The sequence below is a fragment of the Oncorhynchus gorbuscha genome, linkage group LG06 (genome assembly GCF_021184085.1).
Source record: "Oncorhynchus gorbuscha isolate QuinsamMale2020 ecotype Even-year linkage group LG06, OgorEven_v1.0, whole genome shotgun sequence".
In the NCBI taxonomy this organism is placed as follows: Eukaryota; Metazoa; Chordata; class Actinopteri; order Salmoniformes; family Salmonidae; genus Oncorhynchus; species Oncorhynchus gorbuscha.
The window spans coordinates 94,413,626-94,428,929 of NC_060178.1; the positions used below are offsets into that span (position 1 = coordinate 94,413,626).

Genomic DNA, 15,304 nt, shown 5'->3' on the forward strand with positions numbered 1-15,304 from the left:
CAGGGGTACCGGTACAGAGTCAATGTGGAGGCTATATACAGGGGTACCGGTACAGAGTCAATGTGGAGGCTATATACAGGGGGTACCGGTACAGAGTCAATGTGGAGGCTATATACAGGGGGTACCGGTACAGAGTCAATGTGGAGGCTATATACAGGGGGTACCGGTACAGAGTCAATGTGGAGGCTATATACAGGGGGTACCGGTACAGAGTCAATGTGGAGGCTATATACAGGGGGTACCGGTACAGAGTCAATGTGGAGGCTATATACAGGGGGTACCGGTACAGAGTCAATGTGGAGGCTATATACAGGGGGTACCGGTACAGAGTCAATGTGGAGGCTATATACAGGGGGTACCGGTACAGAGTCAATGTGGAGGCTATATACAGGGGGTACCGGTACAGAGTCAATGTGGAGGCTATATACAGGAGGGTACCGGTACAGAGTCAATGTGGAGGCTATATACAGGAGGGTACCGGTACAGAGTCAATGTGCAGGCTATATACAGGAGGGTACCGGTACAGAGTCAATGTGCGGAGGCACCTGTTAGTGCCCCCGCACATTTTGCTATCCTTTTTGCATCACAACACTGTGATGGCGCCTCCAATTTAAAAAATGGAGTGGATCTTTATATTTTCGACTTGTATCCTGTTTCAGTAATAATGAAATCAGACCTTCTTGTTGAGTGTCTGATAATCTACTGTAATGGACGTTACTAATTTATGTGTTCTATTCATGTACTGTTCTATAAACCAATGTCTGTGTTCGTGCAAGTAGCTGACTGAACAAATCCTCACTATCAGTAGCTGCAATTTGGCTGTACGCCCAGACCTTGTTTTGAGAACGAAAGATATCTCAGTTTCAAGGTCTCAGCTTAGAGAGAAGAAGCCTCACATGTTATGAACCAGTATTGTTTGGTCACGTGAATGAAACAAAACGCTAATGATGAATTAATTGTACTAAATCATGCAAATATAAATTGTCTGTGTATTGCCGTATACAAGACAACTGCTGGGAGTGCTCAAGCTGAGCTCCTGATTGACATGTGTACTATGGTGCAATGAGTTGGTTGGAACTCTCCAACACTGACAAGTAAACAATTATTAATTTAAGATTGACTTTGAATGTCCCTGTGTAATAATTTCCACAACACTACCATTTACATAGGAGTAGTTAAAACATACTAAAAGCGGTTCTCTGAGAAAATATTTAAAGGTTTGGTATACATCAACTGGTATGCTATCCAGCCCGAGTTTTCCTGGACTTTAAGGCTTTAATTGCATCAAGAAGTTCCTCTGTAATTTGGCATTCACGTGAGTCTTTCTGTACAGCTGTTCATTTTCTAGAAAAATAGAAAAAAAAACAATTAGCTCCGGTTAGAGGAGATGTAGGAGACCAAGGTGGAAACATATACTTAAAGTACTTTGCTTCCTCTTTCAAAATCTGAATTGGTGAATCATGGGTGGCTCATGGGTGACTCCGTAAGTTTCAGTAAAATCTTTTTGGTAGCATTTCTATGTTGAAGATGAAAAAATAATTTGTTGCATTTTTCCCCATATTCCATTCAGTTAGCTTTATTTTTTATCATATATTACACTTGATCTTTATTGAATAAGTTCCTCCAGTTCTTTTAGTATTTCTTCTAACTTATTTTGAGCCTCTAATCCAGAGAAACGCATGTCAAAAATGTTATAAATTGATTTGCATTTTAAATGAGGGAAATAAGTATTTGACCCCCTCGCAATCAGAAAGATTTCTGGCTCCCAGGTGTCTTTTATACAGGTAACGAGCTGAGATTAGGAGCACACTCTTAAAGGGAGTGCTCCTAATCTCAGCTTGTTACCTGTATAAAAGACACCTGTCCACAGAAGCAATCAATCAGATTCCAAACTCTCCACCATGGCCAAGACCAAAGAGCTCTCCAAGGATGTCAGGGACAAGATTGTAGACCTACCCAAGGCTGGAATGGGCTACAAGACCCTTGCCAAGCAGCTTGGTGAGAAGGTGACAACAGTTGGTGTGATTATTCGCAAATGGAAGAAACACAAAAGAACTGTCAATCTCTCTCGGCCTGGGGCTCCATGCAAGATCTCACCTCGTGGAGTTGCAATAATCATGAGAACGGTGAGGAATCAGCCCAGACCTACACGGGAGGATCTTGTGAATGATCTCAAGGCAGCTGGGACCATAGTCACCAAGAAAACAATTGGTAACACACTACGCTGTGAAGGACTGAAATCCTGCAGCGCCCGCAAGGTGCCCCTGCTCAAGAAAGCATATATACAGTGGGGCAAAAAAGTATTTAGTCAGCCACCAATTGTGCAAGTTCTCCCACTTAAAAAGATGAGAGAGGCCTGTAATTTTCATCATAGGTACACTTCAACTATGACAGACAAAATGAGAAAAGAAAATCCAGAAAATCACATTGTAAGATATTGAATGAATTTATTTGCAAATTATGGTGAAAAATAAGTATTTGGTCACCTACAAACAAGCAAGATTTCTGGCTCTCACAGCTCGTCAAATCCTTCCCTTTGCCAGGGCATTGAAAATGGGTCGTGAATGGGTATTCCAGCATGACAATGACCCAAAACACACGGCCAATTCAACAAAGGAGTGGCTCAAGAAGAAGCACATTAAGGTCCTGGAGTCTAGCCAGTCTCCAGACCTTAATCGCATAGAAAATCTGTGGAGGGAGCTGAAGGTTCAAGTTGCCAAACATCAGCCTCGAAACCTTAATAACTTGGAGAAGATCTGCAAAGAGGAGTGGGACAAAATCCCTCCTAAGATGTGTGCAAACCTGGTGGCCAACTACAAGAAACGTATGACCTCTGTGATTGTCAACAAGGATTTTGCCACCAAGTAAAAAGTCATGTTTTGCAGAGGGGTCAAATACTTATTTCCCTCTTAAAATGCAAATCAATTTATAACATTTTTGACATGCGTTTTTCTGGATTTTGTTGTTGTTATTCTGTATCTCACTGTTCAAATAAACCTACCATTAAAATTATAGACTGATAATTTCTTTGTCAGTGGGCAAACGTACAAAATCAGCAGGGGATCAAATACGTTTTTCCCTCACTGTATCTGTTCTGTCATTCCTTCCATTTCCTTTGTTAATATGGACTATTTTGACCAAAATTGCCTTTGCTTTAGAGATGAGTACTGAATTGCATGGCTTCTAAAGGCACATTTAAAAGTGTCCCATGCAATAAGTGGATTTGCTGTACCTATGTTATGTCAGAAAAATGCAGTTATAAATTGCTCTGTCCTAGTTAAAAGCAAGTTATCATCCAATGGGCTTTTAATTTCCAATATCCTCGCCACGTGGAAATTCAGTAAGAGTAGTGTATATGCCAATTATGTGATGGTCCGACCGCATTCTATCCCCTATCAACACTTTTAAACTTTTGGTGCCAATGAGAATGACATAAGAAAGTAGTCAAGGCGACTAGCTTGATTGAGCCTCCGCCATGTATATCTCACTAGGTCAGGATATTTAAGCCTCTATATATCCACTAATTCCAATATATCCATGACATTCATGATTTCTTTAAGAGCATGAGGGTGATAGTTTGTAGTGTGATTTCCTTTACGGTGCATTGAGGTATTTAAAACAGTATTTTTAATCTCCCACCATAATAATAGAGTGTTGTACTGCTTGTAGGGTAGATAAATTATTATAGATATTTTCAAAGAAGCGGGGATCATAATTATTTGGTCCGTAAAGTTTAATGAGCCATATCTGTTCATGATCCAATAACATATTTAAAATCATCCATCTACCTTGCTGATCTGTTTGGACAATTTGCACATTCGGATCACAATTACTGTTAATTAATATCATCACCCGTTTTGAGTTTCTTTGTCGATGGGAGAAGTATATTTCACCCCCCAGTCCTTTTTTCTACACAACTTCATCTAAAATTGTTGACTGATTTTCTTGTAAACAATAGATATTATATTCCTTATCTTTGAGCCAGGTAAATATTGTTCTTCTGCTCTTATTATCTGCTAAAACATTACAATTATAACTGGATTTACGTACTTATTTCACCATTTACCATAATGAGATGCACGTTTGAAATCTATTTATCATAATATACTGTATGTTTGTAAATTTACCATTAAAAAGAACCACAGTGATTGAGTGTCCATATAGCTGTACCATTATATTTTGCATTGCTACTAAGTAACCCTCCATTGTTCACCCACTAAAGCCCTTCCCCAACCCTAGTTGGGTTGTCATCCCAGTGACTGGCAGAACACCCCGGTCCCCCCAGATCCCTAGCCCCTTATATTGAAATTGAATTGAGAGAGAGAGAGAGCGAGAGAGAGCGAGAGAGAGAGAGAGAGAGAGAGAGAGAGAGAGAGAGAGAGAGAGAGAGAGAGAGAGAGAGAGAGAGAGAGAGAGAGAGAGAGATGGAGAGAGGGAGAGAGAGAGAGAGAGAGAGAGAGAGAGAGAGAGAGAGAGAGAGAGAGAGAGAGAGAGGAGAGAGAGAGAGAGAGAGAGAGAGGAGAGAGAGGGAGAGAGAGAGAGAGAGAGAGAGAGAGAGAGAGAGAGAGAGAGAGAGAGAGAGAGAGAGAGAGAGAGAGAGAGAGAGAGAGAATAGCTCCAATGTTGTATCATCTGGCAATAAACTGAAGTTCATATGAAAGAAATCTCAAAGAATATATAATATACATCATTTCAGGTAATCAGTTACATCTCAACACACACACACACACACACACATACAATAGTAACTGATGCACTATGACCCCCAAACTCAACTCTGGACCGCAAAGCCTGTTCCATTGTGTTTTTTTTTTCATTGTTCCCCTCTAATCAGAGACTGATTTAGACCTGGGACACCAGGTAGAAGTAATTCATTATTTGTTCAGATGGAACAGAAAACCAGCAGGCTCCCGGACCTAGTAGGGTAAGAGTTGAATACCCCAGCACTAGGGGTTCTGGATGTCTAAAACAACAGGTTATCTCTGAATATATTGATAATTTAGACCAAGACACGCACCGACACAAAGACACAAAGACTCATCAATCTCATCTGAGAAAGTATCTGAGTGTGCAAAACAGTGCCCTTCTACCTCAATATATGTAGCCCACGTATCTGATGCTGTCTGGCCTAAAAGAGGTCACCGCCCCAGGAATCATGACGTCAGGAGGTTAACCCCTACACTACCGAAACAGCTGTCTCAATAGATGTAGCCCATGTATCTGATACTGTCTGGCCTAAAAGAGTATGACATGACATATTCATGGTCTACAGGAATGCTTTCTCTGGTGAAATAGATTCAGCCTCTTGTGAATGCTTTCTCTGGTGAAATAGATTCAGCCTCTTGTGAATGCTTTCTCTGGTGAAATAGATTCAGCCTCTTGTGAATGCTTTCTCTGGTGAAATAGATTCAGCCTCTTGTGAATGCTTTCTCTGGTGAAATAGATTCAGCCTCTTGTGAATGCTTTCTCTGGTGAAATAGATTCAGCCTCATGTAAATAGAAGGAAAATTATGAAACACGGATAGACACAAATGAGATTTTTAAAATTATTTTTACGTTTGTTTCTTTTTTTAATTGTCTTTTTTTGTAGGAAGCCTGGCTTTCTTCCTAGGTTCTGGCCTTTCTATGGTGTTTTTCCTAGCCACCGTGCTTCTACATCTACATTGCTTGCTGTTTGGGGTTTTAGGCTGGGTTTCTGTACAGCACTTTGAGATATCAGCTGACGTAAGAAGGGCTTTATAAATACATTTGATTTGATTTGATTTGATTCCCTTGGCATGCATGAATACACGGCAATTTGTAGGCTGAATGTCATTACACTGATAGTGTTTGTAATAGATGTCCCATTCCATTCAAATGGCAGGTGCACAGTGCACTGTTCGGATGTTGGACTTATTTTGAAGTAGACCAGCACGTGCAGGTAACCTACTTAACCTACTCTTTGAAGTAATTTGTTTGAAAATCAGATGAAAACATCATGACTGATTGTGTTCATGACACATTCAAAGGTATTACATTTTTACAGTTAAATTATATGTCTTTACTATAAAGGCCATAAACATTTTTCATGCCCCCGCAAGTGCGTGCACACATAGGATGTCACATAAGCTGAAGCATTTAATACGATGAACCATCATGATTATATTGAAAAAAGCCCACCTTGTATCGATGAAGGTTCAAAATGTTATGCCCCCTTTTAACTGGGTCTGTGCCCAACCTTGGCAACTCCATTCAAAATGTTATGCCCCCTTTTAACTGGGTCTGTGCCCAACCTTGGCAACTCCATTCAAAATGTTATGCCCCCTTTTAACTGGGTCTGTGCCCAACCTTGGCAACTCCATTCAAAATGTTATGCCCCCTTTTAACTGGGTCTGTGCCCAACCTTGGCAACTCCATTCAAAATGTTATGCCCCCTTTTAACTGGGTCTGTGCCCAACCTTGACAACTCCATTCAAAATGTTATGCCCCCTTTTAACTGGGTCTGTGCCCAACCTTGGCAACTCCATTCAAAATATTATGCCCCCTTTTAACTGGGTCTGTGCCCAACCTTGGCAACTCCATTCAAAATGTTCTGGACACGCCACTGTTCTTAACCCACCAATTGAGGTGTCCTTTGAGTCAAGATCCACCACAACTGTTGAGCAGTGAAAAAACATACACAGACCAACAAATAAGTAAAACATAGATTGATAATGATTAATAAAGCCCTTGTAAAAAAATGCAGGTTTTTTTTGGGATAAAAAGGGTCTTAGGTAATGGGTGAGGTCAGTTTACATTTTTAAAGCTAATTTCCTGCAATTCTACACATTTCCCTAGCGGGCGACGGCCCTAATCGACCGCTTATGTAGGTTATGCCTGGAACTGGCCCTGGATGTGTAAATGAACCTGGTTTTGCTCTGTGTGTATATGCACGCGTGTGCATGCGTTTGTGTGTGTGTGTAATTCAGTTGCAGGTTCCTAACAGGGCCATGAAAGCCTGGCTGTGAGCATCGGTGGATTGGTGTGGTGGCTGGAGCGGGGGCTGGAGCGGTGCGGGGGCTGGAGAGGGGGCTGGATCGGTGCGAAGGCTGGAGCGTAGGTGGATTGGTGTGGGGGCTGGAGCGTGGGTGGATCGGTGTGGGGGCTGGAGCGGGAGCTGGATTGGTGCGGGGGCTGGAGCGTAGGTGGATTAGTGCTGGGGCTGGAGCGTGGGTGGATCGGTGCGGGGTCTGGAGCGTGGGTGGATCAGTGCTGGGGCTGGAGCGTGGGTGGATCGGTGCGGGGTCTGGAGCGTGGGTGGATCAGTGATGGGGCTGGAGCGTGGGTGGATCGGTGCGGGGTCTGGAGCGTGGGTGGATCAGTGCTGGGGCTGGAGCGTGGGTGGATCGGTGCGGGGTCTGGAGCGTGGGTGGATCAGTGCTGGGGCTGGAGCGTGGGTGGATCGGTGCAGGGTCTGGAGCGTAGGTGGATCGGTGCGGGGTCTGGAGCGTAGGTGGATCAGTGCTGGGGCTGGAGCGTGGGTGGATCGGTGCGGGGTCTGGAGCGTGGGTGGATCAGTGCTGGGGCTGGAGCGTGGGTGGATCGGTGCGGGGTCTGGAGCGTGGGTGGATCAGTGCTGGGGCTGGAGCGTGGGTGGATAGGTGTGGGGGCTGGAGCGTGGGTGGATCAGTGCTGGGGCTGGAGCGTGGGTGGATCAGTGCTGGGGCTGGAGCGTGGGTGGATTGGTGCGGGGGCTGGAGCGTGGGTGGATCAGTGCGGAGGCTGGAGCGGGGGCTGGATCGTGGGAGGGGTGGCAGGCAGGCAGGACCACAGCTGGAGCAGGTTAAGAATCAGACCTGTTTCTACTTCAACTTTGGGCCAATAGACTCCTCCTTGGTAAACGGAAAACACTTCAAGGTGTCACCGGATACTTTGGGTAAAAGTTGCCCTCAGGCACAGATCTAGGATCCGCTTACCTCTGCCTATGTCTTAACCTTACCCATTAGGGGTGAAATGAGAAAAATGACACCAGATCATTATCTATGGGTAAGTTAAGACCCATAGAGACATGGCATCAGCCTTGCAAATAAACACATGGTCATGTGAGCTCTCTAGAGTTGGAGAGAGAGAGCCTGCGCTGGAAAAGGACCACATGCAAACACACACAGAGTTCTGTTCAACCATGAACTTTACTTGCCCTAGTTTTTTAGCCGTCAGGTCAGTATAGAACGGTATAGAACACACTCAGAAACAGTCAAGGAATGGACATACGGAAACACTGGGCCTCCCGCCATCAGAACATGTGAGCCCATGATATGTGGCTGTGTGGGTGGCTAGACAGACAGAGGGCATAGGAGAGAGTCTGATAGGACCACAGTTAAGAAACTCGCCAGGGCAAAAGCCCAAATTTCTGAAGCCCCTGTACAGACCAGTACAGCCCAGTACAGGATGGTCAAGCTGACAGCTTCCCTTTATTGAGGCTATAGGTATTTTCCCCTTTTACTTCTTCACATTATCCATGTACCCCATAAAAGAGTATTATTACAGTAGAAGATGGTGAGGCCGCAAACAGAGACATCTGTTAAAGGCTATGCGAGGCATTCTGCCCTCTCTGCCATCCCTCCATCCATCTATCGTTTCTCTCCAGGGTTTAAGCTCTTTTTATTGCAGCTGCTGATGCAGCCTGCGGGACAGAGACAATGAATGCATTGTCACCCTCCCTCTGTCTGCTGATGCAGTTGCTTGTTGTCTACCCTTCCTCTGTCCCTCTCTCTCTCACACTCTCTCCGGTCCTTCATTAAAAACCCTCTTCTTCTTTTATCTTCCTATCTCCTCAAATCTGCAACAGCATCACGAGGAAGGGCATGGCTGGGGTACGTCATGTGATTGATAGCGATGGCCACCCCGCAGCCGTTGCCCGCTGAGAGAAGAAAAGGAAGTTTGTGTCCGAAACTGTTTCAGATCCAGCTGTGGGGTGAGAGGTCAACACAAACGCTGATCCAATCGGTTCGTCCTGACAAAGAGCCAACTCTCTCCATCTCTCTCTTCTTTTCCAACTTTCCTTTCCTCTTTCATTTCTGCTCCATCTGATCTGTCTCCATCTCTCTGAAGCCCGGGGCAGATTTCCAGATAGCGCCAGTCGACCCGGGCATCACCCGCCACAACATGGTCCCGAGACTGGGAAATGTAGTGTTCTTACAACTCTGAACAGTTCTTAGAATATTACATTAAAAAAAATATTTGAAAAAGAAACAATTCAAGACTTTTCGAAGAAGCAAATTAAAATACAGAATCTCTAATATCATCCTCTCTTACCCTTTCAATGACCCTGAACATCAAGCATAGGCTTTCCATAAAGCTATACCTAAATACGCTCATGTGACATGTATTTTGATTTTACATGAGCTGCTGCATTAAAAACAGCCATCCCATAATTCCATCCCACTGCTCGTCTCCTACTTCCATGTTCCTCTGTCGTGCCCGGCAACAGGTGGCCTCTTCCTCAGATTCATTTTTTACATCGGTCGTATCGTAGTGGAGTGTGTTCCCGACGTGAAACGGAGGGGTGATATTTCATAGATTGGGTTTATGGGCCTCCGGGAACATTGAGTTATACGGGACAGCGAGTAAGTCCACTAAAAGAGGAGGGGGAGAAACACACACACACTTATACCTCTAAACAACCTGACTGAGTTAGCTGCTGATAAAATGTTAGTACCCATGGTAATGTTGCCATGCTGCTTGTCCTAGGGTAATGGCACTGAACCCCCCACACAGCCTCTACCCCCAAACACCCCTACTGACCACCTACCCCCTATAGTCCCACACAAGCTCCTTTCACCCCTTAACCCCTAGTCCTCTGTACCCCTGACCCCATCCCTCCACTGTCCCTGCTGCCTTTCCATTCCACAGGAGACTGAATATGGAGCACTGTGTGTGTGTGTGTGTGTGTGTGTGTGTGTGTGTGTGTGTGTGTGTGTGTGTGTGTGTGTGTGTGTGTGTGTGTGTGTGTGTGTGTGTGTGTGTGTGTGTGTGTGTGTGTGTGTGTGTGTGTGTGTGTGTGTGTGTGTGTGTGTGTGTGTGTGTGTGTGTGTGTGTGTGTGTGTGTGTTTTGTCCCAAAGGAAAGATTTGCTTAATTCCACCAGACCCACTAAGGTTTAGGAGTGAGGACGGGGTAGCATTTAATCACATAACAGATCTGCCTCAGCAACAGCTGATGTTGATCCTGCTGCCTTCTTCTTCTGACATCACCAACCAAACCAAAAAATGCCATCTAAATCCACATCAGATCAGCAGCGATGTCACTGTCAGTGAGAATCTACTCAATAGTATAGTATACATGTGATTGGATCAGCGGCAGGCTAGTGTCAAATTATTATCTCCTTTTAGAGAGTTAATTCAGGATAAAAGTAGGTTTACATCCAGACAAAAGGCACATGGAACATCCATCTTAACACTGAGGGGAAGGGGAAGGGGAAATGGGGTCCAGAGGGGTGGGGGGGTGTATACGGACGATGTGTGTGTGTTTGTGGGGGGGAAGAGGTGTCACAGTGTGTGTGATGGGTGTGTGAGTGTGATGGGGAGGGGGAAATGTTTGTGTGTGTGTGTGTGTGTGTGTGTGTGTGTGTGTGTGTGTGTGTGTGTGCGTGCGTGCGTGCGTGCGTGCGTGCGTGCGTGCGTGCGTGCGTGTGCGTGTGCGTGTGTGAGCGTATATGGGGACGGTGTGTGGATGTGTGGGGCTGAGGGGGTTGAACCGTCCTCTTGCAGATAAATCTGTTGCCCTCAGGGGTGCATTTACATAGGTGAGGACTGACTGTTCAGCAACCCTACAGGGATTTATCTGAAATAGCACCACCTACCCCTGACCCCTGACCCCTGACCCAAAATCCAACTCCTATAGCACTGCACTGAAAAAACTGCTTTTCTAAGGGTGGAGTAGACTATTTAACTTACAGTGCTGTGTGTGTGTGTGTGTGTGTGTGTGTGTGTGTGTGTGTGTGTGTGTGTGTGTGTGTGTGTGTGTGTGTGTGTGTGTGTGTGTGTGTGTGTGTGTGTGTGTGTGTGTGTGTGTGTGCGTGTGCGTGTGCGTGTGCGTGTGCGTGTGCGTGTGCGTGTGCGTGTAAGAGAGAGAGAGGGAGAGAGAGAGAGAGAATGTGTGCATAAACTCTTACCACATTCCATACAAGTGAGCGCACAAACGCAAGATGAGACACACAGATTTTCATATATCCACTGCTTCAACACAGCATGACTTAGCTTCTGTTAGGGTTCTAGCTCCAGTTGTGTTGTAAAAGTATTCTGTTCACATCTGCAACAACTGTCTATCTGAGAGCTGCAGAAGAACACTGAACAGCTGCTAATGCTCTGATACCATGGGAGTGTGAAGATATATATCTTTTTCAATTTAACCTTCATTTATCTAGGCAAGTCAGTTAAGAACATATTTTTTATTTACAATGACGGCTTACCATGGCCAAACCCAGACGACGCTGGGCCACCCTATGGGACTCACGGCTAGCTGTGATACAGCCTGGATTCAAACCAGGGACTGTAGTGATGCCTCTTGCAGTGAGATGCAGTGCCTTTGACTGCTGCGCCAATCAGGAAGTCAAGTGCAATGGGAGGGGAAATGTTTGTTTGTGTGTGTGTTTAGTTAGGGGGAGCTATACTTTTCTTTTTTATGGTGGATATTGTCTGTCCTAAAGGCCAATGCTGAATCATAACGAAAAATCAGAATTCATCATGGATTACAGGCTAAAGGTTTTCTATAAAGTATTATATAATCCATACATGGATTGGATAATAATACAGTAACAGGGAGAATTAACATCAAGCCAGCTGCCACCTCAACTCTTCTCTCCTCGCGTGAATATGCAGATCCTCCTTTAATCCACGCGCCCTCATGCGGGATTTCGTAGCAACGATTACAGACCCTACACAGCTCAGCTCTCTGCGTACCCGGGCTCCCTCCAGCTATCAGCGCGGGCTTCCCCTCCCCCTCTTTTCGTCCTCTACGGCTCGGCTGAGAGAAGAGAAGGGGAGGGGGAGATCCCCTTCTTCGAGTCTCTGCCCTGACAGCCCAGATGCTGTGCAGTCTGCGAGAACACTCGCACAGAGGTAATGGCGGTGTTTCTATATGGACGGGCTACACCGCGAAGAGGGAGGTAAAGCACACAGCTGGACAGGATGGATCAGCGCAGACAGGGAGATCTCGTTTATCCAAGGAGGGCATATGGGTCTTCGGTATGGGAGAATTTAGGGCAAAGGACAGTCGTCTTGCGGAAAACTGCTCTATTTTCAGAGAGGGGGGATGGGGACATTGGACACGGCACCATCGATGCCCAAAATCAACCAATTTTTACTTAGAAAGACGGAAGAAAGCCAACCCGTTTAGTCGGATAACGTGTGTGTTTTCGTTAGAAACATGCGAAGCTACCGGGAAATACCAGGGATGGTTTCATATTCGAATTATACAACAACACAGGAACGCAGCCTATGCGCGCGACACAACGCCCCCCCCCCCCTCCTCCAAACAGGGCGCGAGGTTCAAACAAACTTTTGCATAATGTGTTTTATTTGTATTCTTGAGCTGCATTGGTGCTCTCTCCTCATGCTACATACCATTTGACAGCTCGGAATTAGTTTAAATCGGGAAAATTGAACAATTGCGCTTTATCTATCTACTTCGCGTTGATATGTCGGCTAGAGGAGGTGCAAATAAATTGTGACGCTTTAACGGGAAATATTTTTTTAAATAACAAGCGAAGCTGCAAAGGATTGATTTTAACAAGGAAAGGTGGGCTATTATATTATTAATTTATAGTTGAAATGCAGATTGCAGAGCTAATTCATTAATCAGAATGTATTTTGTATTTTATAATTTGCATCGTCTTTGCAGACTATGAAATGCATTAAATTATTTTTTTTAAATGAATTTAGCATGAAAAAGCTAATATAACTGCTATAATTAGTTTGAAAATGTAGGTATTGTAATGCATATATTACTATAATATGGACCATTTGAGAAATCTTACCAGGCAGGCTACCTAAGAAAAAAGTTGAAACTATCTTAAATCGAGAATATTGAAATGATGTGCATGTTAGTATAATTTAACATGAGAATGAATGTTGTTTAAGACGCGTTTCTATTCAATTTAAAATAAAGAATAATTATGCGTTGTGTTATTGCATTAGATTTTTAAATTCGATTTATTTCACTATATACATTTAATTATATTTTAAAGATCAAACTTAGTATAATACTAACCATGATATACTAAAAAGATATTTCGAATTGTTGTGAAAGTGCCCTTTCACTCCTGTGGGAGACATTGGTGTATTGAAGGCGTAAAAGCCACAGCAATAAAAACCTTCAAATCGATCAGACGGGCGGGGTTGGCGCGCCTCATTTCGCCATGTTGAAATCCTTTGTGTGTATCCTTCATAGATAATACAATCAACTATATTTGGTTATACATTAAGCATAGTGTGACCCTCAAAATGGTTATTGGAGGATAAAACGTTTAGAAGGTTTTATTTCAGACTTAAAACAAATCTGTTATTTTACAATGTGTTAATAGATAAGACTACTTCAATTTCACTTTTCTCATCATATTTTTTCAATGTGTGAGTATTATTCAGTATAATTCAAAACCATGACTAAGTTTTCCAACACTGTGTGCACATTCATTTGATTCATATTGAAACGTCGTAGACACTGCATTATTTGATAAGCCTACAATTTATTCTGCATTACAATCAAGCCTATATATGATCTAAGAATAAACCATTTTAGAAAAAGCATTTCTTTCTTAATTTCCCCATGTTTAAAAATAAGACATTGTTGTCAAGTTGCCACTAGAATATTTCATCCTAATGTAGTCTGCAAAAGTTGGCTACAAAAGGCAGCTTTCAACTACAATTCTAAATGGTATTGCTAGTACAAACAGGACTTTGTGTAAACACATTGCAAAAACAAAGCCACGTTATACCGTTCAAAATGGATACAAATCGTTGTTATAAATGTAGCCTATTATAATGATCATGATAATAATAATACCGTCTTGTTTCAAAACTATCTTCTCCCATATCGTTTTACCACATACTACGGTTTGAGTAGTTGGTTTCATATAGACCTAAACAGAATTCCACCTTCCACACTACCATTCATAGAATCAAATGTGTGTTTATTGTCGATTATGAACGACATATACACACGTCTGCATTGTGTGGTGTGCGTTTCATTTACCACAACTGAGCATTGAGACAAATTAGAAATCGCTCTAGCTCTTTTTTTGTCAGATTGTTTGAACGTAAAGTTTTGGAGGAATGTAATGGAGGCTCAAGCAGAGGCCGGTGCACGGTTGTTATGAAGTTAATTCGAAGTGACTGTGGCGGGAGGGAGGGGGGCTTTTGACTATGGACTGATGACGCGATAATAGTTGTAATAATAACACCGAAGACCGGGCCCAACCTTAAATATATTAGGAGTATATCAACATTTTCACATCTACCTCGTTAGAGTTAACATTGACAGTATTATATGAAGATTACTTAAAAACAATATCTACAGAATCGCAATGTCGGCTATAGTCCAAACCCTGAGCATCTTTAAAACACGGATCTCTTTAGCATGCAATAACTACCTATCTACAAGTGTGTGTATATATATATATATACTGTATATATTCCTATAATGTATATAAAACCTAGGCCTATAGTAAATCTAGTACATCACACATTAATGAATTAATTTCATTAGACAAATATGACATTTATTAGTTCTGAGGATCAACAATCGACATTAAAAAAAGAAACACAAATGCATAAACCAACAGGGTATATATCTTCAAGACTATGAGTATGACCTATTTTTACTCCATTTATAGATTGCAAATCCAACAACATAAGATAGTTCGAACTCTCACCGTAGATCCACATTGTGCAAAACACAAAAGTGTCTGGCTCCATGAACACTTCCCAGTTTACAAAGATGTGGCCTACAAGGTACTTGAGATATGCCTCGAGAAATGTGTTCTGCAGTAAAATATTGTTTTGAGCAATGGAATACATATATTTAGATTACTCAAATAATTCCAAAATGTACATTTTAGAAAATATTTTGGCGTGTGTAAAGATTTTTTTTTAAAGTATATATAGTATTCAAGAATTGTCTAAATCAACACTAGGCCACTCTGAGGGGGGAGAGCAATTATTGCCATGATACTTGCAGAATCATGTAATGAGGTCGGGCTCTAATCAACAAATTCGACATAGGTAGGAAGCTATAGCCTATAAAACCACGGCATGTAACTTGCAATAATATACTGCATATAGGCATATACA

General features: G+C 43.0%; 1 protein-coding gene across 1 annotated transcript; it reads right to left on the bottom strand.

Moving 5' to 3' along the window:
- Positions 1-6,957: 6,957 nt before the first annotated feature.
- LOC124038775 (extensin-like) lies at positions 6,958-14,899 on the bottom strand. Its single transcript, XM_046354841.1, has 5 exons — positions 14,887-14,899; positions 8,836-8,878; positions 7,540-7,791; positions 7,316-7,488; positions 6,958-7,208 (listed from the first exon to the last, which is right to left on the bottom strand). Exons 1-5 carry the CDS (start codon positions 14,897-14,899, stop codon positions 6,958-6,960), a joined length of 732 nt encoding a protein of 243 aa, XP_046210797.1.
- Between the last annotated feature and the right edge of the window lie 405 nt (positions 14,900-15,304).

What these genes read in the sequence shown, in the direction of transcription:
- LOC124038775 (XM_046354841.1), bottom strand. An exon ending in ATCGCTATCAATCACATGAC is followed by an intron (nt 7,792 to 8,835) that starts GTACCCCAGCCA and finishes AACCTGCTCCAG; the next exon opens with CTGTGGTCCTGCCTGCCTGC. An exon ending in CCACCCACGCTCCAGACCCC is followed by an intron (nt 7,209 to 7,315) that starts GCACCGATCCAC and finishes CCCACGCTCCAG; the next exon opens with ACCCCGCACCGATCCACCCA.